This window comes from Bombyx mandarina, chromosome 08, assembly GCF_030267445.1.
Source record: "Bombyx mandarina strain Sakado chromosome 08, ASM3026744v2".
Taxonomy (NCBI): Eukaryota; Metazoa; Arthropoda; class Insecta; order Lepidoptera; family Bombycidae; genus Bombyx; species Bombyx mandarina.
Genome location: NC_143215.1, coordinates 8,906,578 through 8,933,502, shown reverse-complemented (window position 1 = coordinate 8,933,502; position 26,925 = coordinate 8,906,578). Strand labels below are relative to the sequence as shown.

The 26,925-nt window shown below is 38.0% G+C and overlaps 1 protein-coding gene across 1 annotated transcript in view; it reads left to right on the top strand.

Moving 5' to 3' along the window:
- sog (chordin short gastrulation) overlaps nucleotides 1-26,925 on the top strand; it is a 112,061-nt gene that overhangs the window by 70,708 nt on the left and 14,428 nt on the right. The window contains 7 exon segments of the mRNA XM_089729190.1: nucleotides 18,377-18,445; nucleotides 20,125-20,387; nucleotides 21,223-21,356; nucleotides 23,217-23,493; nucleotides 23,802-24,083; nucleotides 24,626-24,800; nucleotides 25,870-26,030. Of these exon segments, the coding sequence (XP_089585316.1) occupies nucleotides 18,377-18,445; nucleotides 20,125-20,387; nucleotides 21,223-21,356; nucleotides 23,217-23,493; nucleotides 23,802-24,083; nucleotides 24,626-24,800; nucleotides 25,870-26,030 (1,361 nt within the window).

Genomic DNA, 26,925 nt, shown 5'->3' with positions numbered 1-26,925 from the left:
AATCTACTTATTTACACGCGATCAGTACTTTTTTTTATTATGCCTGTCCGTGGTTCTATAAATACAAGCGTTATCAATATCAAACGATAAGTGACACCTGATTTCAGTTTTGCTAGCTGTCATGGATCTTTGTGATAGATAATGATGTATTTATTGTTACTGTAAATTACTTTCAAGTGTTGATACACGATGACAGACTTGTAATTGGCTTTAGGTGATGACCAGGAATGGACAATAGCGTAATCCGAGCATCAAAATAACCGGTATTTACTAGTTTTAAGGGGTTTTGTAGGCCCATACGGATGGGTTCCACTATGGACCCTATTTAAAGCGCTAAACATACCTTTCAGATTTAAGAGCGGGACAGTCGCTATGCAATTCATCTGAGATTTGGACCTCACATCTCAAGGTCAATGGCGGATTTCACATTGTGACATCTAAGGGCGCTAGCTCTGACATTGGGGTTTCAAAGCTCTCATAAGCCTTGCCCATGTCTTCACTCTTATTAAAATGTTTAATGTGTTGTACAATTGACATAATTATTAACATTCTCTAATCATGTCAACCTCGTGAAACGTTCTGATAACAGATGTTTTCGCAATTCGATAATGTAAACCAACAAACATTTTCTTCTCTTGACTTAGATATTGCGTTAAGGCGCAACCTCTAACGCGTCTCGTGTGAACGAAATTAATAAAACGCATCGATTGGCCTTCGATGTGTCCATGTTTAATTAATTTTATTATATGTATGATAATGGAACATAAACACTCACAGTCGACAATATATTGTCGATTTAAATTCATGAAGATACATAATCAATGTAAACAAACGAGAATTTTTGGGAAACCTGTATTTTCTGCGGCGAAGCAGTAATGCGTTCTAGTTTGAATGGTGGAGCGGCCGCCTTAGGAATTGACTCGTTTTTACCATCACACCGCCCGCCACCGGAGTAGAGTTCATCCATACTACCTAGAGCCACTGCGTTCATCCACAGTGCGTTTCCAGAGATCTTTTTTGCCACGTACCATCCGTCTTTGGAATGAGCTCCACAGTGTTTCCCGAGCGCTATGACATGTCCTTCTTCAAACGAGGCTTGTAGATAATATTTAACGGTAGGCAGTGGTTTCGCTCTGCCCCTGACATTGCTGACGTCCATGGGCGATGGTCAACACTCACCATGAGATGGGCCGTATCATTGTCTGCCTACAAGGGCAATGAAAAATAAAAAAATTGAGATTTAGAACTCAAGCCTCAAGATGGATGGCGGAATTAACTTTGTTGATGTTATAGGTTCCGGTTACTTAACGCCAGGTAGCCCGTGAGCTCGTGTATCCGCCTATGCGGAGCTTAAAATCAATTTACTTAAAACAGTCTTGATTAATGTGATTTTAATCTGATAAAAGATTTGAGACACGGGTTTTTTCGTTACCACGTTTGATCGCCAGTCAGATAAAATCATTTGGATACTAATTTCTACTGCCTGATCACATTCAGCTTCTTAAGTAATGCTATTACTACGTATACGGTGTGGTGTGTATAAATTCTGATTAAAATGGAGGTCGCGAAGGTAGATCTTTGACCCTCAGAATCCCACGTTTCATGGCCGCGCGCTGGCGCCAGTGTTGGCGCCACATGGCCATCTTCCGGTCACAAAGAGCACCCTTCATGGACTCAGACATATAGAGGACAATGGAATCAATACACGATCTACATACCCGTAGTGAGTCAAGACCAATACTGAATTACTCTCGTGTGAGTGAGAATTTGTGAATCTATACTAATATATAAATCTAATGTGGGTTTTACGGATGTTCCGTTATAACTACTGAACTGTGCATCCGATTGACTTGAAACTTGGTACACATGTAGAAAATACATGTACTTAATGGATAGGCTAATATTTATATGAGTGTTGGACTCCCTAATAATAATGACAATAAATAATAATGTTAATTTTCAATACGCAGCGAAGCGGGCGAGTACGGCTATATGAAAATAAATTGATTGAATCGATAGGAACCATTCGTTAGAATTTCTAACGAATGGTTCCCGCAAGGCTCTGTCCTCTCACCCCTCCTATTTAGCTTATTCGTCAACGATATTCCCCGGTCGCCGCCGACCCATTTAGCTTTATTCGCCGACGACACGACTGTTTACTATTCTAGTAGAAATAAGTCCCTAATCGCGAAGAAGCTTCAGAGCGCAGCCCTAGCCCTAGGACAGTGGTTCCGAAAATGGCGCATAGACATCAACCCAGCGAAAAGTACTGCGGTGCTATTTCAGAGGGGAAGCTCTACACGGATTTCCTCCCGGATTAGGAGGAGTAATCTCACACCCCCGATTACTCTCTTTAGACAACCCATACCCTGGGCTAGGAAGGTCAAGTACCTGGGCGTTACCCTGGATGCATCGATGACATTCCGCCCGCATATAAAATCAGTCCGTGACCGTGCCGCGTCTATTCTCGGTAGACTCTACCCCATGATCTGTAAGCGGAGTAAAATGTCCCTTCGGAACAAGGTGACACTTTACAAAACTTGCATCAGGCCCGTCATGACTTACGCGAGTGTGGTGTTCGCTCACGCGGCCCGCACACACATAGACACCCTTCAATCCCTACAATCCCGCTTTTGCAGGTTAGCTGTCGGGGCTCCGTGGTTCGTGAGCAACGTTGACCTACACGACGACCTGGGCCTCGAATCAATTCGGAAATACATGAAGTCAGCGTCGGAACGATACTTCGATAAGGCTATGCGTCATGATAATCGCCTTATCGTTGCCGCCGCTGACTACTCCCCGAATCCTGATCATGCAGGAGCCAGTCACCGTCGACGCCCTAGACACGTCCTTACGGATCCATCAGATCCAATAACCTTTGCATTAGATGCCTTCAGCTCTAATACTAGGGGCAGGCTTAGGGACCCCGGTAACCGTCGAAAGAGGTCGACGTGCAACCTAACCCATGCATCAGCCCGCTGAGTTTCTCGCCGGATCTTCTCAGCGGTTCGCGATTCCGATCCGGTAGTAGATTCATTCGCGAAACAATTGCTCTTGAGTTGTTAGGTCTCCTTCGGAGGCGCTCGGGCAGTTGTTAGCAAATCCCGCCCCTCTTGGCTGAGCCTTTGCTCGCCCACCTGTCCTGGTGAAACTGGAAAGGCCTTCGGGCCACCAGTAAACTTTCAATCATAAAAAAAAAAGAATTTCTAATGAGTTTATTCATTAGTAAACAATGTTTACTTTAAATTTGTGTTATAATTCTGTTTTTATTTCAAATGTTTCTGTATTATATGGTTAAAATAATTTTTGTTTTAAATACAAACAATTATTAGAGTAAACATAGAATAAATGAAATCAACTTTAACAGCTTACAATCGCAGATCAAAATCTAATATCCAATTTAGCTGGCAACTGCCTTTTGTGAAATGAAACTACTGATTGTTAGAAAAAGGATACAAAAATAAAAATGTCCCCTTTCAAGGCGAACATCAAGATCATAATTAAGGTTGATATATTCTTAAAATGCGTGAATAATGTTAATATAACACGGTGAATTAATAAAATTTAATAAATTAATGTCCGTACGATGATAATTTATTGTAACTTGTAGCAAATATTATGTTAGCGAAACTAGATTAGCTATAAATCATGAACCACTAGCTAGCACAGATAATGCATACATCATTATCATTTAAATTACTAAGATTATACCGATTGATTGAACTTGAGGCCTATTGTGTAGTTATAGGGCTTATTGGAAGTATTTCGGAAAACAAAGTGTGGTAGAACTGGTGATTCCCGGGACGATAACACTATCAGAGTCAGATTAAGTGTGATTTCGTTACTTTAGATTGGCGGTAAAATATACTTATTATATGTAAGTGATGACTTGTGACAGTGCGTATAAGGACGCACAGCCAGGTTCTAGCATAGGCTGTGGTCATCCTCAGTGCGTTTCCAGAGGTCTTTTTTGCCACGTACCATCCGGCTATGAAATGAGCTCCCCTCCACGGTGTTTCCCGAGCGCTATGACATGTCCTTCTTCAAACGAGGCTTGTGGAGTATTAAGCGGTAGGCAGCGGCTTGGCTCTGCCCCTGGCATTGCTGAAGTCCATGTGCGAAGGTTACCACTCACCATCAGGTGGGCCGTGCGCTCGTCGACAAGGGCAATACAAAAAAATTTGGCATTTTCTGCCGCGAAATAGTGGCGCGTTTCGTTTGAATAAAACTCTGACGTTTTTGTATAAAATCCTAGATGAACCAAAAGCTATTCTGTAAAGTATTCCAAAGGTTGAAAATAGGAAAACGAAAATAATATACTAATGAAATTAAACCGTTACAGTGGTTCTAATTTACTATATAAAGTATTAACATTTTTACAAAAGACTTACAAACTGTACAACATGGGAGTAACAGACAGACTCGTGCTCATCATACGAGACTTCTTGTCGAACCGTTCGTTTCGATATCGAGTAGAGGGAACTCGTTCTCGTCCCCGTCATCTGACTGCCGGAGTCCCGCAAGGCTCCGCACTCTCCCCATTACTATTTAGTTTGTATATCAACGATATACCCCGGTCTCCGGAGACCCATCTAGCGCTCTTCGCCGATGACACGGCTATCTACTACTCGTGTAGGAAGATGTCGTTGCTTTATCGGCGACTCCAGATCGCAGTAACCACCATGGGACAGTGGTTCCGGAAGTGGCGAATAGACATCAACCCCACGAAAAGCACAGCGGTGCTATTCAAAAAGGGTCGCCCTCCGAATACCACTTCGAGCACCCCACTCCCCAATAGACGCGTAAACACCTCCGCCGTTAGCCCCATCACTCTCTTTGACCAGCCCATACCGTGGGCCTCGAAGGTCAAATACCTAGGCGTCACCCTCGACAGAGGGATGACATTCCGTCCCCACGTAAAAACGGTACGCGATCGCGCCGCGTTTATACTAGGACGACTCTACCCAATGCTTTGTAGACGAAGCAAACTGTCCCTCCGAAACAAGGTAACCCTCTACAAAACTTGCATACGCCCCGTCATGACGTATGCAAGCGTAGTGTTCGCTCACGCGGCCCGCACCAACTTGAAACCCCTTCAGGTTATTCAATCCCGATTCTGCAGGATAGCCGTCGGAGCACCATGGTTCCAGAGGAACGTGGACCTCCACGATGACCTGGAGCTCGACCCCGTCAGTAAGTATCTACAGTCGGCATCGCTGCGCCACTTTGAGAAGACGGCACGACATGAGAACCCTCTTGTCGTGGCCGCCGGAAACTACATACCCGATCCTGTAGACCGATTGGTAAACCGTCGACGTCGCCCAAAGCACGTCATCACGGATCCTCCTGATCCATTAACGGTGCTTTTAGGCAATACAAGCACCAGTCACCGTCCTCTCGGGCTGCCCACTGAGTTTCTCGCCGGATCTTCTCAGTGGGTCGCGCTTCCGATCCGGTGGTAGATTCTGCGAAGCACTGCTCTTGCTAGGGCGGTGTTAGCAATTCTCCGGTTTGAGCCCCGTGAGCTCACCTACACAAGCTAGGGTAAGCTTAAATAGCCTCTCAAGGCTATCAGCATAGGTAGGAAAAAAAAAAAAAACAAAAGACTATGCTACTGAAACATACAATCTCTATATATAAAAATTAATCTCTGTACGTTAGTCTCGCTAAAACTCGAGAACGGCTGGACCGATTTGGCTAATTTTGGTCTTGAATTATTTGTGGAGGTCCAGGGAAGGTTTAAAAGGTGAGAAAATATAAGCTCGGAATTATATAAAAACAAACAATTTTGTTTTTCCTTTGATGTGTCCCCTTGATGTGTCTTTTATTTATTGATTGAGGCACTACGAAGTCTGCCGGGTCAGCTAGTTATTAATATAATTGCAATTTAAAATTAAAATAATTGCAATTGTATTTTCACTACAAAAAAAAACTCGCTGGATTGTCCTTAAATAAAACTGAAAGTGTTCGCGTTGTGTTGTTTCTCAAAAAAAAAAGTGTCTATTTAATTGAATGTTTTATTTTGTGTTCTTGAAAGCGACATTTCATCTTACTAAATTATAAGGTAAAATATCTAATCATCGGTGAATTGATCAGACGCTTGTGACAGAATTGAGGTGAATAAACTTTATTAGATTTATACATATACAAATATTTTACACATCATCGCTTAATTTACTATTTAAAAGTATTACAAAATTTAACAATAAAATCAAAATAATACGCAGTAGTTGTGTCATTAATATGGAAATGAAATTATTAATTTATCATTGTCCAAGCACGGTTTTGAACGCAATAACTTGATGCATTAATTGTTCTCAAAAGAACAATACTGGGCCTGCAACGCAGACATCTCAAGCAGAACAAAGTCTATTGTTTGATTTTCGATTGTTTTTGACGTTTACGGGCACAGAGCAATTCGGGTCAAACGTTCCAACTGGTAACAGAAGCAATTTTCCAACGTTACTTAAGAGTATTTAATATGTATATTTTTCTGTCTTTATTTCTGATTAGCAACCCCGCCCTCGCTTCGCTTCGGAAACTGTAATTTATCATTGATTTCTCCACTATTTAATGGATATTATTATACATATTATAAAACTTACTCTTCAATCACTCTATCTATTAAAAAAAAAACGCATCAAAATCCGTTGCGAAGTTTTAAAGATTTAAGCATACATAGGGATATAGGGACAGAGAAATCGACTTTGTTTTATACTATGTAGTGATGAATAGTAAAATGAATAAGGCTCTAAATTATACTGTCATTAAAACTACTGGGACGGTAGTATTTCAAGCCTTGCGTACTTAATATGCCCCTCTGTTATCGCCAATATCTGTTTAGAGTCCTCTTGAATATTATTTCAGATCAGAAACATTAAGCAGGATCAGATCTTGCTTTGATGAAATCAAAATTAAACGAATTTGTGTGTGGTTTTTTTTTCTCGGTCTCGACTATAATAATTTTACATTATTTAAAGAAATTCTATGCTAAAAATGGTCGCGTTGATACATTTTACTATAATATATTCAAATCAATTAAAAATTTAAATGTACAATTTGAAAAGTTGGAATCATGAGTCACATATGTATCAATCTATGTTGTTCAATTTACCCTGCTTTTGTATCTAATTTTTATTTACCGAATAGCAAATGAACTGAACTTAGAGTTTAGAATATAAAATCAACCTTGAACGGAAATGGCTTAGAATATAGCGTGTCAAGATCTTTTCATTATACACTATTAAATTTTCGATTTATTGGCCAGGAAACTGCGCTGCTATAGTCCGTCACGTACAGCCAGTAGATAGGAAGAAAAATAGACACGAACAATACTTGACTAAGCACTGCATTCTTCGATTCAGTTATGTTTAGTCGCCGTTAATCTTTAAAGGCATGACCCGACGGTGTTTAACGTCTTGACCTTTGTCTACAGGGTTCGCCGCAACAATTTTGCAATGATTCATGATTCGAATGAGTCATTCATTACATTAATAATTTAAGATAAGTATCTTTACGATTTAGATTCTGATGGAAAATCGATATTCGTTATTTAATCAAAATTTGCTTATAAAAATTATTTCATGTGGATGTGTTCCTCTGCAATATATCACGTGATTTTAAAACTCACCGATCACTCTATACAGTAGTAGTACATAGTGTAACAATATTGTTCCTAGTATCGTATGATCACTGTCGGGTGATAATGAGATGCATTCATTCATTATCACGCGTGGAATATTTGGAACGATATCAATTGATGTGTAATCTGCGGTATTACGTGACGTGATCTTATATTTAGGTGAAGGTGTACTAGGTAGACAATTTAGCTCATTTTTGCTAATAGTTTTAGTGAGTTATCAATCAATTGGTCTTGAAATTCCAATATCACCTATGTCTATTGATTGATTTTATCACACCTATGTATGTATGTATGTATTTTGATCGGTAGCCGTAGACCCAATTAGGTCTACTTTTACGGTTCAATCTCGCGTTTTTTATTCTCATTATATCATTACCGACGTTTCGAATATTTTACAGTTCTCATGCGACCAATGTGTCTCCGTTGTCCGTATCATCGTTCCTGACCACGGAATAGATTATCTATTCCGTGTTCCTGACCACGATAACTGTAAAGTATTGTATGTGATTCGTTTTAATTATAACTGGTATAAATTTTCAAGCAGTAAATTTTAAATTTGAGATTCATTGGGTATGACTCTGTACTTACAGACTTCTGTTTGACTATCAGTGGATATGTCCTTCTCCCCTTACGATTTAAAACTATTGATCCACCATTTTCCGTCCGTTCAGTCCTATTTTCCAAAGAAGCTTGACCTCTTTATCTAACTTATTGACTCACACGGCGTTTTATTTTTTACCCTAAATTGCGTGCTAACCGCAATAACACTGCCCGGTAACTGGCGCCATCTAGTGTCGGAGCGAGAGAACCGCTTAGCTTAGAATACTAAATATACAAAATTACTTATTCGTAATTAATTACATACATGCATCAGATTTATTGTTATAACAAAACTCCTGTTTTTAATGGTTTTCAATTATTAATTATCTAATCATTGTACATAGATGCTTCTAGCATAATGAAATTTGATTCTTTTTGTTCTATGCTGCACTAATGAAGATGAATGTACACGTGCTTTATCCAAGCGCGGCGGGGCGGGGAGCGGGGTGGTTCGTGATTGAGATCCGGTGGTAGATTCTGCGAAGCGTTGCTCTTGTTAGGGCTAGTGTTCATTACTGGTGGTAGGACTTCTTGTGAGTCAGCACGGGTAGGTACTACCACCCTAACTATTTCTGCCTTAAAGCAGTAATGCGTTTCGGTTTGAAGGGTGGGGCAACCGTGAGACCTTAGAACTTATATCTCAAGGTGGGTGGCGCATTAACGTCGTAGATGTCTATGGGCTCCAGTAACCACTTAACACAAGGTGGGCTCGTCCACCCACCTAAGCAATATAAAAATTAAAAACAAATTCTCTCAGGTTGAGCCTCTGAGCTCACCTACCCGTCCGCGCGTAGCTGATATAGCCTCTTAGGCTACCAGTGAATAGGTAGGAAAAAAAGCGGACATGAGATTCTAATCACCGGGATCGTATTTTATATTATGATGCAAACATCAAAACAGGAAACTCATTACTCACTGATGTATGCTATAACGATGCGAATATGTCGTAATGAACGAAAAATCTAAATTTTCCTCTTAAGTAAGTAATCAGTGCTCTTGAAATCGCTTAGTTGTAAATCTGATTTGAATAGTGGCAGGTTTTAATTTTAAAAGCTACCTGATAATAAGTCATTGTTAATTAAACGTATGAGTAACGTGATCGGTACTAAAATCAAGGATAAAAATGCTTAGTTTTTGTTTTATTGCTATTAAATTTTCCGTATAATTATTAATTCTTCTGAACGTGCCTTGCAACTATGACTGATCGTGTAATCATTCTGCGTTTTAATTTAATATTTGATTACTTGGTTATTTATTAAACGAAATGATTAATAACTTCTTGTAACTGCACATTACGAACAGCGATAATTAAAATTCATGTATTTTATTGAGTTATTCATTGATTACTTTTTTTTTATTGTACAAAATAGAGCTTGGGTTAGAAGTATTGTGAAATATTTTAAGCTAGATGCTGCCAGGCCATGGCGTACATGTCGCAATTTAAATGGGTCGAAAAATTTGAATTTACTGCAACTTAAATTTCATCATAATACACGTGTCGATTGTCAAACAACCAAGAGCCAGATTCCCGATAAAACATGCAAATTATATTCAGAACGTTTGTCGTTTTTGGGCCCTTATGCATTTTTCTCGAAATTGTTATGCTGTATTCAGTTTTCATGGATTTAATTTCTTCTTTTTTCTGTTACATACGTTCGTTCCCCTTTATATCACTGTAAAGGGTGAATTGGGACCTCTGTTAGACGACCTGTTTGTTTTGAGAAATATAACGCATAACACGGTTTCAGGTTAATCAAACAGAGCACTAACTTTCCTCCATTCATACTACACCGCCCCATAGCATTAGAAAATGATGTTTGTTTAATATTTTATTATTTACAAGCGGCCCGCTCCGGCTCCGCTCGGGTCTCCAACAAAAACTTCAACGATATTTGACGTTATTTTATTTTTCAGAATAAAAGAACACTTATTGCAGCATAACTATAATAGTTAGACATATGCTGTCGCTACACTTTTTGTAAATAATAATGTGTTCTACAAAGTCGTAGTACATTATTTTATTCTATCATCAATAGTTTTCGCAAGGCACGCGATATAAATAATACTTTAGGTATTTTTTTTACATTATTTTTTTACATTAAGAAGCCCTAATTTTTTCCATAAATTTTATTTTATTTTATGTCACTCGGGAATAGTGTAGCTTCCAAACAGTGAAAGAATTTTTCATATCAGTTCAGTAGTTTCGGAGCCTATTCAATACAAACAAGCAAACAAATTTTTCCTCTTTATAATATTAGTAATATTAGTATAGATGTCAAAAGTACGTGTCAGTGCTATGAGAAAAATCAGCAAAGAATACGTGTCACATACATAAATTTTATCTGTTTCGCTTTGTTTTTTAAGTACTTATACAAAATTTACTGGCACTCTTAGTGATACTAAATACGATATTTTCATTGTCCTAAATTGTTGACACCTAAAAAACTAAGTCTACTTCCAAATAATTTATATTTCTCAATTTAACCGAACTGAATTAGATAGCACTAAGTACTCGTCTAAATGTATTCCATTTATTATTCACATTATCATATTCACACGATCGACATCCCGTGATATGCCCGTTCGCCAATCACCACTCGATCCGTCGACTCATAATTAAATTCAATCAACAAGGACGATCGACTTCAGACAACACAGTTACGGAGAACGAATGTTTGTCATTCACTGCGCGTCAATTACGCATTGTGTTTAAAAGAACGTTTTGCGAATTTTACCTTCCCACTTAAGGGCAGTCACGATCGCACTATTATATTAGACAGTCACAACTCTGTTTTGAGTGTGCCTAATATGTGTTTAGCGGACGGTTAAAATGTTTGCTACCCAAGCATTGCCGCTCATCAACTTATTTGATCAGTTAAAAGAACAAATACTATTTCATGCGTGCTTAACCCGAAACGTGACGGGGAAAACATAAAAAGCGTCGATTAGCGATAATCATTTACACCTTAAATTATGTTTAAACATTAGCTAATGAACAATTAAGTCGTTAACTGAGCAGTTACCGATGCGTAGCTGGCATCGTAACCGAAGTCGTGTTCATACAATAATAACTTTTGCATAATTTGTATGGCGAGGACGCAGCGTGCCTACTGAAGATAGACAGAACGATTATTATCGTGTGTTCAAATTTAGATATTGTCCGTGAATGAGGAGTTATTTAAGAGAAATATGGAATTTTAATGGTTGCCACGACCAAAGCGACTGCAGTTGGCCTGTAGACGTAAAATGCAAATCTTATCCGTTTCACCTCAGGACAATGCGGTCGAATTGTTGAGCGTCTTGTAAACAGGGTGGACGTGCTTTGTTTTCTACTTTTTTGGGTAAGCGGTTATCCGTAAACGGTGGTCCATAGGCCGTTACGGGCCGCGGCTGGCACAATGCCTCGTTCGGAGTTTCCGTAAATGGGTATCGCACCTTTCAATAAGCCGTTTCTTGCTTGTACAATAATAATTTCCCCGATTGTGTATTTTACTCAATACGTATCGGCGACGTATACTCGTGTTAGTGTTTCGGTCGTGTTAAGATATTAGTAGTTGTTTTTTGTTTGAAATAATAATAATAAAATGTTTGATTATCATTTTTGTGCATTAGTTAACGAACTAATGGGTCGCCTTAAGAGTTTTCTGGACTCTATGCACACGTGCAAGTCATACAGTTGTTTTTTGTTTTGTTTATTCTGAACATCTTAAATAACGAAGAACATAGCTGGCTAGCTGTAAAATAGTCTAATTTAATAAACAACCATAAATCTTCTCATTTCCGAAGAATGATTATCATGTTTAAACTATGGATGCCACGTACTGTCAACAATAAAACGCAATACATTATTTGTTGTTATCGTTACAAATATTATGGCTATAAATTAGCGCAGCCGATTCCAAACTAAACTGTCTGTTGAATTTTCAATGAGATTCAGATTTACGACGGCAAATGCATTCATATGCATACGTCCAACAGCGGAACAATTCATGATCTCAACGTGGTGATTGAAAATGTCTGGAAGAATAATGCGAACTGTGATGTATTTCTTGAAACATTAAACAAACGATGCGATTAATTCTACTCGTTATGTACGTTGCCAACAGTATTGTGTGTTCTGTTGTTTATTGATTAAAAAAGATGAAAGAAAGGGTGATGTAAATATAATGAAAAACTTATATTTGTGGGAGAATTGAGTTGATAATGCTTAGTGTTTTCACACTTGTTATGGTGTCTGTGATCATGGGATGATTATCGATGACCCTAGTGGTAGATAAAGTGTCAGTCCTAAAGTTGTACTTACCAATTAGTATTTACGCAAGAAAAAATCTGTACATAAATCCCACTAAATCATTTCCTATCGAAGATGTTGCTAATAAGTTTACGGTGTTGACATAAACTTTACAGTGTGCTGCTTGAAGTCTTCTGTGAGTTGAACTTTGCATTAGTGTAGTGCAGAGTTCCCCAAACTTTTTTGTGTCGTAGACCCCTTGCAATGTTTTTCCGTGTTGGGTAGACCCCCTATTTACCTGATATTGATTTCCTGTAAATTTCTAACTGTAGTAAAGTTTAGTGTTAAAAACACATGTTAATTTATACATTTATTAATTGAATTTAAATTAAAACTACTCAAAATAAAATTTTGTATCTGTTACGTAAAATATACGTAACATAAAATAAACATAAAATAAACTATAAATAAAATAACATAAGCAATAAGTTAATATTTTTAGTGAGAAGGATGAACCTGATGCTGTAATAATAAATTATCAACATTTGGCGTCAATTTTGTAAGGGTTAATCTTAAATCTATTCGGCTAATGATGTCTTGATATTATAAGATAGTATGATGTAAGTAAATAGGTACTATCAGTGTATGTGTTGAGATCCAGTATCGTGGACCCCAAATTTTTTTTCGCTGACGTAGACACCTTGCAGGTTGACCCCTAGGGGTCGATATAGACCACTTTGGGAATCACTGGTGTAGTGAGTAGTCCATGCAACGCTGAAAACGCGTAAATCTAAAGGACTGACGATTCGGTCCTAATACCGCCACTTCTGTTAGCCATAGTCGCATTAACTCACGGTGCTTGGCGCAGGAGAGGGGAGTGGGAGATCTTAGCCAGTTGAATGCGATGCTGGTTTTCTGTAGGACGAAGTTCTAGTAAAGTATTACTCTAATGATATTTGTGAAGGCGATGACAGGGTGCTATGGCTACATTAGGGGGGACACATCTTATAGAGTAGGTGTTCTTCTTGTTGGCTTGTGGTATTTTTGGCAAAAGCAGTTGTACATAAATATTCAAGAAAGTTGTTTTCCCGACATTGTCTGTGTCGTGCTATATACATATAATACAAGTAAACTCAATCTTTACGTCCTGAGTGCATAATTAATTGATACTAATATCAAAAGTGTTATAGTCTGTTTGTTTGTTACGATTTTACGTCTTAACAACTTAATCGATTGGTAATTAAATTTAGCATATATGTAAGTTTTTAGGGGCACAAAAAAGGACACATGGTATTTTGTATGGATATAGAAAAGAAAAAAAACTATGACCGAGCGTTAATGCCGATTGTCTAATCTATATATTAATACGTGAAGCAAAAACTTTGTATCCCTTTTTACGAAAATTGCGCGGACGGAGGAGTATGAAATTTTCCACACTTATAGAGAATATAGGGAAGGAGTGCACAATGCTAATATTTTTTTAAATAATTCTTAAAAGATACATTAAATCAATAAAGAAAAAATTACACACGCTACCGTGTATTTGACGCACACACGCATGCATACTATTTATTTATTGACAAAATTTTGTTCTTGACGTCTGTGGTCAAATTGTCTTTATTAATATTTTTTTATAGTGTAATCTTGGCGAAATTTGTGATTATAGAAGTATAAAATACAATCATAATAGTGTACAAACTTACAATTCCAATTAATTATAGTCGTATTTCGACTACTGCGGGACCTCTAGTAAATATAGTATTGCTTCAGTAGACGCGTCGTAATATTTTGTTTTGAACTAAATACGTGTGTTTCGAGTCGGATGCGCGTCAGAAATCTACATACATTTTTCAACATAGTCGAGGTCAAGGTACCTGGATCTATTTTCACGACATAGCATTGAGTAAAAATAGAAAATGCAGCGTTAAATTATAAGCAAACTTTTTTAAGAACAGCATAAGCGTAGTTAGACTTAGGCGTCAAATTTATTGATGTTTAACGACGAATGAAAATCAAAATTGACAAGTGAAATTGAATAGGTGCCTTTATCTAATCCTTTTATAAACGCTCTCTAAAATACAGCAATGGGCCACTTGCATTGTGAAACATACCGATGTTAACATGGACGAACGCGATTACTAGTATTGAGAGTTATTCGTCTGATTTGATAATTGAAATACTACTGTTTTGTCACATCATGGTGTCCGAACAATGCTTGTTCCTGATAAATGGCGAATGGCTCACCAATGTCCTCTTTCTACGCCCGGTGACAATTTTGATATTTTTTTTACATATAAATTGAAGTTATGTAAAATGCCAGTTTGTTTATTTCAAATAATTTCAGAAACCAAGTCTTTGAAGTTGGTCGTAATTTTATAGCTCTACTTTCTTGGCTAGAACGCCAAGTATTCCTTCTGAACTATTTCTAACTTTATCTCTTTCTTCTCGACTATTTTTTTTATCAAACTGAGCGGCTTAGTGTTTTGATTATAACTAGTGCCACTATGACTTCTATGAATATTTAGACAGCCAAGGATTTCGTGATTAAGGAGTGACGATGAATTTAAATCCATTCATTTTAAAAACGACAATATTTTATATTAAGCAACCAATATAAACGAGTTCTAGTTTTGAGCAATGAGTTTGATCTGACTTTTGCGGACTATTAATACTGTATGTTTACGCAGTTTCTGCCTTCATTAGGTACGTTCGTTTATAGTAAACGTCGTCACTCTGGCGCCTAGTTACATCATTCGATTGGAAAACTCGACGCGTCTGTGAGGCCTAAAGACCGGCCGCGACTAGACTTGGAATGAATCGATCACGGTCCTAGTCAGGTCACGTCTCTCGAGGTGACTTTCAAAACTTTAAATTTACAGTAAACGACATTAATGAGCGGTGCCGGTGATACGCCGTTTGTCCGCAGAATCTCAGTCAGTACCGCGCGAGTGCGGTATGCGTCCGCATAAATATTCATGTACACTGCATCCACGACGTGTGAGCCAAGCCCAGCGGAGTCAAAGGTGTCCCGATGCGCAATGCGCGCTGTTGTCAGGGTTGTCCCATTCTCCTTTATAGATATTATCTTGATAAGTGAATCAAACTGATAACTGTTACTATAGTATATTCGTTTGTTTCTGGTCACACTTGACGTAGGGAATTTAGCATTCTACCTTGTGAATTGCAGAAATTGTGATCTTATTATAAAGCCCAAAATAGCATTAAGACATAATTGACTATATACTCATTCTTAAATTTTTTAATGCATTCTAAGTGAGCCTTGGCACTTTTGAATGGTTAGAAGATCTTACATGAATATGGTCTATGCGGTTAAGATCAGAGCCACCTCCAGCTTCTGTAATTATATTCATATCATTCACCTAAAATAAATAGTATTCAACTTCTAATATTTTTATTATTCCCACTAATTCCTATTCCTAGGCTTTTCAATCTCGCGTTTGCGAAGAAGCGTTGAACTCAGGTACGATATTTTGGACTAAATCCACCTCGGGAGTAACAGAATAGAACATTTGTGACGTATTATCGATTAATCATATAATACCAATGGGACTCGGAAATATAATAATACTAGCTGTACCCGTCCGCTTCGCTGGGCATTTAAAATTAACATTATTATTTCTCACCCCCACAAATATTCTCATCATTAACGCTCCCACAACTGGCGTAGGGACTCCAACACTCATAAATATTAGCCTATCCATTAAGTACATGTATTTTCTACATGGATACCAAGTTTCAAGTCAATCGGATACACAGTTCAGTAGTTATAACGGAACATCCGTAAAAACCACTGTAGATTTATATATTAGTATAGATACTGCAATTTAATTAATTAATTGTCTAGATTGTGTTATATATTTATTTTCAACCCTGAATAACGTTCTCCGGTCGAATCATCTTTCAATTCTAGTTCTTTGTTGTGCTCGCAAATATCCTAGAACCATTCATCGCCACGTTGGCGCCATTTGCAAATAAATTTAGGGCTGTCTCGGGTAGCTTATGAATTTACGGAGTGAATTATGAGCGGTGGCGTCGCGTCGGAGCGTGCCAGATTACAATCTGCTTTCGGATAAACTCGCTAGACTCGTAAACAGCTCTTCTCGTCACGTTTACTGTAGTTACTATGCGCTTGTTTATCTTGTTAGTATGTCGTCCGCTACCGATCATCTGATAACGCGATTTATAACATTTACTCACTTCAAATGTTGAATACGTTTATTTCTCGAGTACCAGCCAGGACTCCGTGTTAACGCACTTTCGGTTAGATTAGATTAACTTATTAAGTAAATGATGATACATATTGAAATAAGCAACGCATTTGCAACGTGCTTGCGAACACGTATACCGCGTTCGCCGTTGATGGGAGCCACTTTTGAAAGGAGAATCTTAATTAGAAGTAGCATCTGTCTGAAAAGTTACATTTTTTATTTTATTTTTTTATTGCTTTGTTGGGTGGACGAGCTCACAGCCCGCCTGGTGTTAAGTGGCTACTGGAGCCCATAGACATCTAGAACGTAACTCACCTTGAGATATAAGTTCTAAAGTCTAAAGTATAGTTACAACGGCTACCTCACTTCAAACTGAAACGCATTACTGCTTCACGGCAGAAATAGGCAGGGTGGTGGTCCCTACCCGCGCGGACTCACAAGAGGCCCTACCACCAGTATAACGTTGACTTATTGTTTCTTCTACAATAACATTATTAAAATAAAATAAAAAGTTAATTATTTAGTAATGTGACAAAACAATCATGCGCTTTCGGTTTCTTAGGTAGAAGAGCCATTTGTAATAGGAATTGAATTTTTTTTGTTATTTGTATTTTTTTCTATGTATTTGTTCGTTGTTTAATTCCAGGTGGGTCGGGAGCTTGTACGTTAGTCATAGTTAAAGAAAAAATCACTCGTAGAAATGTTGGCAGACTATTGCGAGATGAAAGCGATACAGTTGTATCGTAAACTATGATTTATTACCGATTCATAATGTCCCGTAGCGCACTGAATTTGTTTTATTTATCGCTCGCATCTGATTAAACTGATCAAAATTATTTTGCCGCTTGAAATGTCAGTGCTCTCTCTCTCTCTCTATTTCGGTCTATCGTCGAACAAAACCAACAAGAAAGCAATATATAACGCAAATTCTAATGTCGCCGTCTAGACATCCATGTGATTGAATAATATTTCTGATCTAATCGGTCAGAATCGAGGGGTCAGTGAGGTCTTACGAACAGGCTTCCGTCGCCAATGAAACGTCACTCATGATCAATTGCTTGATGAGTCTTGGACCACCGGTGAAAGTACCAATCTCAATTTAGCGTACAGGGAAACGATGGCATTTGAATCTAAAATTTAATTACTTCCTGTCCGGCTACATCAGACGGAATTAACGTTGAATATTAAAATCATCCGCGACATTGCAAATTTGCATCAAGGCGCATTTTGTAATAATTCGTTTCGATGTAATAAACGTATTTGTATGAATGTTAATTTGCTTTTTATGAGTTACTAGCTGACCCGGCAGACTTCGTAGTGTCTCAATCGATAAATAAAAGACCGACGGGAGACACATCAAAGGAAAAACAAAATTGATATTTTTATTTAATTCCGGGCATTTTCATATTTATCTACCATTTAAACCTTCTCTGGACTTCCACAAATAATTCAAGACCAAAATTAGCCAAATCGGTTCAGCCGTTCTCGAGTTTTAGCGAGACTAGCGAACAGCAATTCGTTTTGATACCTATATAGAGATTAAATTTAAGAGATACTTTCTAGAAATCTGTGTATTTAGAGATGAATTCAATAAAATCGTCTTAATAATGATTTGTTTTATTGTTACATTTACGATTTGTTATTATATTTATGTTGTTATATTTTTTTCTACAGATCCAGACCTTGTGCAAGAAGATATGCCTGGAGACGTGATCATTGAAGAAGCTGATCACAATATGAAACGTAAGATTTTTTTATTTTACCATATCGACTATAAGGCAACCAATGACGAAGCTAAAACGCCTGACTAAATCTAAATGGAAAAACAAAACGTTTAGTATTTGTATAATAAAAAATAAACGAAATATATATTTACTATATAATTGATTAAACAATCTCACGGCCCGCCTGGTGTTAAGCGGTTATCAGCGCTCATGGACTTGTCAACGTGAATACATGATGCCTGTTTGTTCCTTTCAATAAATTCGTACGTTTAGACGCTTTACAGCTAATATAAACAGCGGTACCACAAACACATTTGGGCTTACATACAATATATCCTCCCACTGACAAAATCATTGATATTTTGGTTTTAATATAATTAAAGGATGCTTGCTATTCCTTCGCGATACATAAGAATACGCGAACAGGTGTTAAATACGTATTATTAAATACGTATCTTTATTACGAAAATGAACACCGTCACTTCGCTCGTTACGAGTAAGTACACTGTCACTTCTTGGACCACGATTTTTTACCCTTTAGTAACCCCAATATCATCAACGTGGAATGTGAAACGAACATCAACTTTTTTTCTTTTCCTACCTATGCTGATAGCCTTGAGAGGCTATTTTAGCTTCGTCCTAACATGTAGGTGAGCTCACGGGGCTCAAACCGGAGTGTTGCTAACACTGTCCCTAGCAAGAGCAGTGCTCCGCAGAATCTACCACCGGATCAGGAACGCGACCCACTGAGAAGATCCGGCGAGAAACTCAGTGGGCTGGGTCTGTGGGTTAATTCTAACGCTGGTCGAGCCCTTCGTCGAACATTAACAACAGACCTCGCACATCAGTCTTTCCAATCATTTTACATGTCGCGTAATGTAAAAATGTCATGGGTAAAACATAATTATGTCATTATAAGAATTTGTTGGTTCAGGTTATTGCAGAACTACCACATTTCCTAGTTTCCTTCGACAAATTTTTCAGTATACTGAGCTATAATACAATGTGATTGTTGAAGTATAAAACATAAATTTAATTACGTCGGAACAACTTGGAACATTTTATTACTAAATTACTAAAGAAACTCGGTCACGGTCAGTTTTGGTTGTCGAGAAACATTTGAAAAAAAAAAAATTGCCATTTATTAAAATCAGTCGCGTGCCATTTAACGCACGTTGATCATCGATCTTTGGCAAAAACCTTCTCAAGCACGTGAACAATAGTAAGATTTGTATGAATTTTGAATGAAATCGAATTAATCGAATCGTCGTCGTGGCCTAAAGGATAAGACGTCCTGTGAATTCGTGTTGAGCGACGCACCGGTATTCGAATCCCAGGCGGGTACCTATTTTTCTAATGAAATACGTACTCAACAAATATTCACGATCGACTTCCACGGTGAAGGAATAACATCATGTAACAAAAATGAAACCCGCAAAATTATAATTTACGTTATTACTGATGGTACGATCTCTTGTGAGTCCGCACGGGAAGATACCACCACCCTGCGTAATTCTGCCGTGAAGCAGTAATGCGTTTCGGTTTGAAGGGTGGGGCAGCCGTCGTAACTATACTTGAGATCTTAGAACTCATATCACAAGTTGGGAGGCGCATTTACGTTGTAGGTGTTTAAAAAAATTACAGTAACGTTAAGTTCGGCAAGTACAAATAACTGTAAAGCCGTCGTATTTTTTTCAGATTTCGCTTCGTTTTTGACCGGTCGATCTCCGCTTTGCGTGCAGCGCGATGACATGACCGGCGTGCCAGTGGCTCCGGGTGTTGCCGCAGCGAGGTTCACGTTCCGCCGCCGTCACCTCTACTGGTCCGTGTTGCTGAGTCCGTCGATGAAAACGCGGCCGCGGGCCCTCGCCTTCTTAGATCGTCAAGGTCAAGTGCTACTCGAGCAATCCTTGAAGAAGATACCCGGCATACACGCAACTTACGAAGAGAAAACGGATAAGGTGTTTTTTTTCTTTTTTTTTCTTAGTAAATGTAATATATTTTACTAGTGGCCCGCTCCGGCTCCGCTCGGGTTTTTAACAAAAAATTCAACAATATTTGATGGTGTTTTATTTAAAAAAATAAAAGAACACTTATTGCGGCATAACTATAATAGTTAGACATATGCTGTCGCGACAGTTTTTATAAATAATAATGTGTTCTACAAAGTCGTAGTACATTATTTTATTCTATCATGAATAGTCTTTACAGGGCACGCGATGTAAAGAATATTTAAGGTAATTTTTTACACCTTTACACCAGCCTCCTGGCTGAGCGCTTGCTCGCCCACCTGTCCTGGTAAAGCTGGAAAGGCTTCCAGGCCACCAGTAATCTCTCAGACATAATAAAAGAATCTTTTATAATAGAATTTTTTGCTCTTAGTCACTCACAAAGTCCCGCGGTATCTGCTGACAATCTTTGAATCGATTTAAACCTCATATTAATTTTGGTATTCTTTTATCATTATTTTTAATTTGCTAAGCATTATTTTTCGGAATTTTGAAAGATAAAGTGTTTGATGAGACAAGCAGATAAAGCCAAAGCCGCTGTTTAAATAAATAATAGTTTAAAAAACACTAACAGAAATCCACACACAATCCAAACACAGAAAATCCAATAATAAAATTAATAAGTATATCAAATTTCGAGCTAATCCAACGTTTTGAAGGGGGTCAAAATCATGTTCAAAGAATCCCTAACATACATACGTCTGAAGCTAATAAAAGCGCATTAAAATAGACAAGAACTTATGTTATCGATTGTTTACCCTGAGTTCACAGTGCTTCCTCATTTCAGCTATGCGGTGTGTGGCGGCGAGTACCACGCCAGTACAAGACCTTATTACGGGACGGCGATCTACACGTTGCTCTTTTATGGGGAGACGAGACCAGCAATTCCATAGACAGCGCTCTGAGTGGCAGAATCGACAGGTAGGTACGGAAATCCAAATATATCACTGACAAATATTTAAGACTGTGGTCATCATGGTCTATGTCTTGGATTAGGTAGATGTATCTTATACCTTTAAACGAGCAATTCTTGTATAATAATATATATGTATATAATCTGCATCCCGGAAACGGCTCCAACCATTTTCATAAAATTTAGTATACAGGGGATTTCGGGGGCGATAAATCGATCTAGCTACGATTTATTTTCAGAAAATTTTGTTTTATTCTTGTTTTCAATAAATCAACTCTTCCCGACATCTATTGGCAAATACTATTTTTCTTAATTGAGGGCAACTAACCGCTTTAAAGACCCAACAAGATGGCGTTATAAAAAAAAAACCATCATCTAGTATATTTTAAATACAAAAATTATCGTCCAATAATTAAGTCGCTAAATTTAAAAATATGCGTATTCACTGTTACATAATGCGGACTCGCATTGATAGGTAACGCAGAATCCCATCCCATTCATTCTTCAACAAAGCCATTTCAATGCCACGTTATTTCGATAGTAGAAACCGCTTAACTTCTCAATCGAATAAGATTGATGAAGCGATATCTAGGAATATTCGCTGACGATTATAAATTAAATTAATCGTATGATTAATAGCGGAAATCCCTTGAATTGTTTAGTGTTGGGCAATACCAACGGATGTGGGGCCATATGGTATAAAATACCGAGATGCGTGAATGTGTTTTTGAAGTTATACTTCTTTAGGCGCGTTATGAAAAATTGATGAGAGTGAAATTTTATGATGCGCGCGCACCGTGACACAAAATTAACAGAATGAAGTTGCCCACTAATTCGTTCATTACAATACGACCGATGTAGCTTGGCGAGTGAATATATCCGCAGGTGAACTTTCCGAACCGTACCGAGAATTACCGAATTTATACGATGTCAAGAAAAAGGATGTCCAATATGCGTGTTTGAGGATGTTGTTTAATCGATTTTTTTTCAAATTGATTAAAATTTAAATAAAACAAAGGAAATAAATTTCATAAAAATAAATTATAACTTCTTACGCGCGTACATAAGTACACGCACCCTTTTTTTTTCAAGTTGAGCCGATTTCAAGTGGACAGCTCCTCGATTAATCCAATTTATTTATTGATACATCAAATCGTAGATCCGATGATCTGTTGCGTTATTATCTAGACAAAGAGACTGGCTAATCAATTCTTGGAAGTAGTTGGTCCACTTACAATGTTTTTTTAATAGTGTTTGTTAATTACGGGCTTTACGACCGCAATATATTAATGGAACAAATGCCATTCCCGGTATCAGGAATCTAGATTTTATGAATTTAACGAACCGTAAAACGTTAATTGAAACAATCTTGATTAGTCATTTTGTTTTTGTTTTTTAATATTTAACAAGTCAAACCTAGTCCGGTTTGCTGGCTGATGTTTGATATGATTTTAATCAGATCCTGAATCCAGATTCATCCAGAATCCAGATTACATGAAAACTTTATAGAAATCGGTGCCGCCATTTCTGAATCTAAGGGAAACATACATACATAAATACATCGACTCTGATATGTATATAGCTTATAGCGTACATCGGTGGTCATGCTAACGGACATAGACAACAGAAACTGTCTTGACAAACAACTGTAGTTAGGGAGATGAGCACATGGTTTTATGTTGTTACACTTTCTTGAAAGTAACGGCTATTACTTTTCTATGAACCGAAGTGTAATAAATAAATAATAATACTGACCTATTTAATTACTTACTGTATCACCAAGACATATGATAGGTAAAGGAAAATATTAATCATTCAACCCAGAAGAATTAAACCTTGGAAAGTAACTGTTAATCTCTTCTTTTCAGATACCCAGCGCTGTCATCAGAAATGTTCACATCTTTATTGGAACCCGAGAATCCCCCTACCACCTTCAGCCAGGCAACTTGTCGAGGGTCTAAAGATTTAGATCACGAGGAAGGATGGTGGGGTGGTACCGCTGTAATCACATCGGTCGCCGGCGCAGCTCCGAGCTTGTACATGGCTATAGTTTTCAATGGAATTTTTCCGAAAACAGTGAACACGTCAGACCTTGTCAGAGTTATTCTGACTTTGCCGGACAAAAATCAGACTATTATTGATCAGGTAATTGTTTTAAGTGACCGTTTGCATGGCTAGTTCACATTAGTTGGCGATACCCGTTTAAAGATAGATCTTAGTGATAGAAGTTATAATCAGAAACACTAAGCATCTATGAAAATATCAATATAAAAATTTCTTGGGTATTACATCAAATAATTTGGATAGCTGAGTTTCAAGGAAGGAAGTTAGAAATATACAGAGAAATAGTAAGTCTGTTAATGTAAAAAACTTCGTAATTCACAGATGAATATTTGAGTGATCTTAAACTTAATAATCTTGGTCGATTCGAGAATAATTGCTATAAATTTCAGGTGCAGAGAGTCGCAAAACCAAATTACGATTTCAATTTGCTCGAAGTATCTACTCCCATATCGGCTGCCGAGTTACGATCTTTAGCGAGGGGACGCCTATTGCTCGGCATTGAATCTGTTGAAAATCCCCAAAGGCGTATTTCGGGAAGTGTGAGACAGAAGGGAACATGTGAACTTTTCCACGCACCTTTGGTGGCTGAGAGAACACCGGCTGCGCCATCTCCTGAAGGATTGGCTTTGGTCTACATTGACAAGGAAGGATCTCTCGTCTATGATATACAGGTAAGGTTTTATTTCAACTAATTTCTCTCATACAGATCTTATGTATTAAATTTAAAATTGTAATAACATTGCACAGATTGAATAAAGTTTAATTATTTTAATTAATGATTAGATAAGCTCCGTTTTTTGTAAAAGTAAAGTATAGTAATTTATCAACCCTATCTTAGATTTTTAAGGGTTTGGCAAAATAATTTCCCTACACTTTAAGCTTTTGGGATTTGTTATGACGTTCCCTTGTTTTTGTTATCATTTTCAAAGACCGGCGTCTTAAATTTTGCAATAGCTTTTTGGGGATGAGTGCTGGGATTGAGGATAAGAGGAAGATAAATGTACAACCTGGGCTGGATAACCATTTGCTAATTCCATACCCTCACTAAGATGACACAGTCACATAGTTTGTAAGGCATAGTTTTCATCTCCTCCATGCAGAATTGATAGGATGCGTCGCCCGTCGTCCATTTTACATAGATGTTGCCTAATGTTGAAGTGTAATCTTTTGTAACGTTAGATTGTATCATTTAACTTATTAACTTATTCTGCAGATGGAAAATGTAGGTGTTGGTGATCCGAAGATAACTTTGGTAGAAGAACAGGGGAAGAGACATTTGCAGGTTGAGATATTGGATACAAGGGTCGGTGTTCTCGCAAGACCAAGCGCCCGGATCTTCCAACCACTATATGACGAACAACTCGTAGTCCATATTGCAGGAGATGCCGGTAGGTAACGTTTTTTTAAAAGAAGTTTAACAGTTTAACCTATAAGAAAGAGGAGAAAGTCTTGGGTCTTTTTTTATTTAGAAAAATAGAAAATAACTCACAGTTCGAAGTGCTAAGTTTATCAGAGGTTACCACAGCTACCACCTATTTGGTAGACGAGGTTGAAGTTTTAATAGTATTATGTTAAGGAAAGTTCTACCCTTCAAACCGGAATGTATAAGTGCTACATTGTAAGCTGAACCAATTACCGCGATTATCAACAGCTTCAAAAATCTATCGTTACAGTTACTATGAGGGCGTACAGATACCGTTCTTGTAACTGTCATTGATTCCGCATGTCAATTCTTTATCGTACATTGCGTGCTATATATTAAAGTGCAATATTCATTTGGGAATACCTATTGTTTGTAATTCCATTCTGCCTATTTCGGCGGTGATGATGCAGTAATGTTACATTCCGGTTTTAAGGTTAGGAGAGCTATTGAATTTAGTCATTTACGCCGTGAGGTATCTGTGTGCTTAGTGCGAGTTTCTTAACGTTCTCGATAGCGTAAAAGTTAGATCATATTTGTATGGAATGAAATCGTTTGCGTGCTTTGCCGCTAGGGGCGCTGTTCCAATTGCATTCAAAATTGAGAACGTTAAGAAACTCGCACTAAGCACACTGGTGACCAAAACTATATTGATAGTGAATTCGTTCGCAAATAATAAACAAACTAGATGATGACCGAGCTTTGTTCGTTTTTTTTTTTTGATAACGCCATCTTGTTGGGTCTTTAAAGCGGTTAGTTCCCCTCAATTAAGAAAAATAGTATTATTATTCGCCAATAGATGACGGAAAGAGTTTATTATTGAAAGCACGAATAAAACAACATTTTCTGAAAATAAATCGTAGCTAGATCGATTTATCGCCCCCGAAATCCCCTGTATACTAAATTTTATGAAAATCGTTGGGGCCGTTTCCGAGATTCAGATTATATATAAGTATATACAAGAATTACTCGTTTAAAGGTATAAGATAAGATGCAAATGCCTTAATAAGTAATGGTGTTATCGAACCAATCAACAGGTCCTCCGATTCTACGAGGGCGTCTTACGTCTCGTCTAATGCCAGATGCGGCTGGTTCAGGTCCGGCTTTGTTACGACGCACGACTCAAGCTCGTGTTCCCAATAACATGGCCGGACTTGCATGGTTGTCCGTCGATTCGCTATGCGGACTGTATTACGAGGTAACCACAGAGAGCAGCGTAATGTAATTAAGGCCACTTTTACGAACGACCTTTCGAATACGTCTTTTACTGGTGGTAGGACCTGGCGTGAGTCCGCACGGGTAGGTACCACCACCCTGCCTATTTCTGCCGTGAAGCAGTTTTCGGTTTCGGTTTGAAGGGTGGGGCAGCCGTTGTAACTATACTGAGACCTTAGAACTCATATCTCAAGGTGGGTAGCGGCATTTACGTTGTAGATAGACTAGTTGTAGAGTCTAAGGGCTCCAGTAACCACTTAAAGGTGGGCTGTGAGCTCGTCCACCCATCTAAGCAATTAACAAAAGCTTCCACGTGTTATACCAGTGTCTACCGACTGTCGTATTGTAGTGGGTTTCATTCCCTTATAGTACTCACTGTCTTCAATATTAATAATATGCGTTATAAAGTAATAAATGAGGCCATCAGCGTAAAAGTGGCCTAACCCACAATTTTTCATAATCATGCTTAAATTATGTATATTGCAATTTTGTTTAAAATATTATAAATTTTGATGCAAAACCGGCCTATCCATAATTTCACCCATAGATAACAGATGACTTTGTAAACATTATTTTTGCGCGTAGGTATTGTTTTTTGCCTTTTTTTTATTGCTTAGATGGGTGGACGAGCTCACAGCCCACCTGGTCTTAAGTGGTTACGGCAGAAATAGCCGGGGTGGTGGTACCTACCTGTGCGGACTCACAAGAGGTCCTACCACCAGTGATAACGCAAATTATAATTTTGCGGGTTTGATTTTTATTACACGATGTTATTCCTTCATCGTGGAAGTTAATCGTGAACATTTGCTAAGTACGTATTTCATTAGAAAAATTGGTACCCGCCTGCGGGATTCGAACACCGGTGCGTCGCTACATAC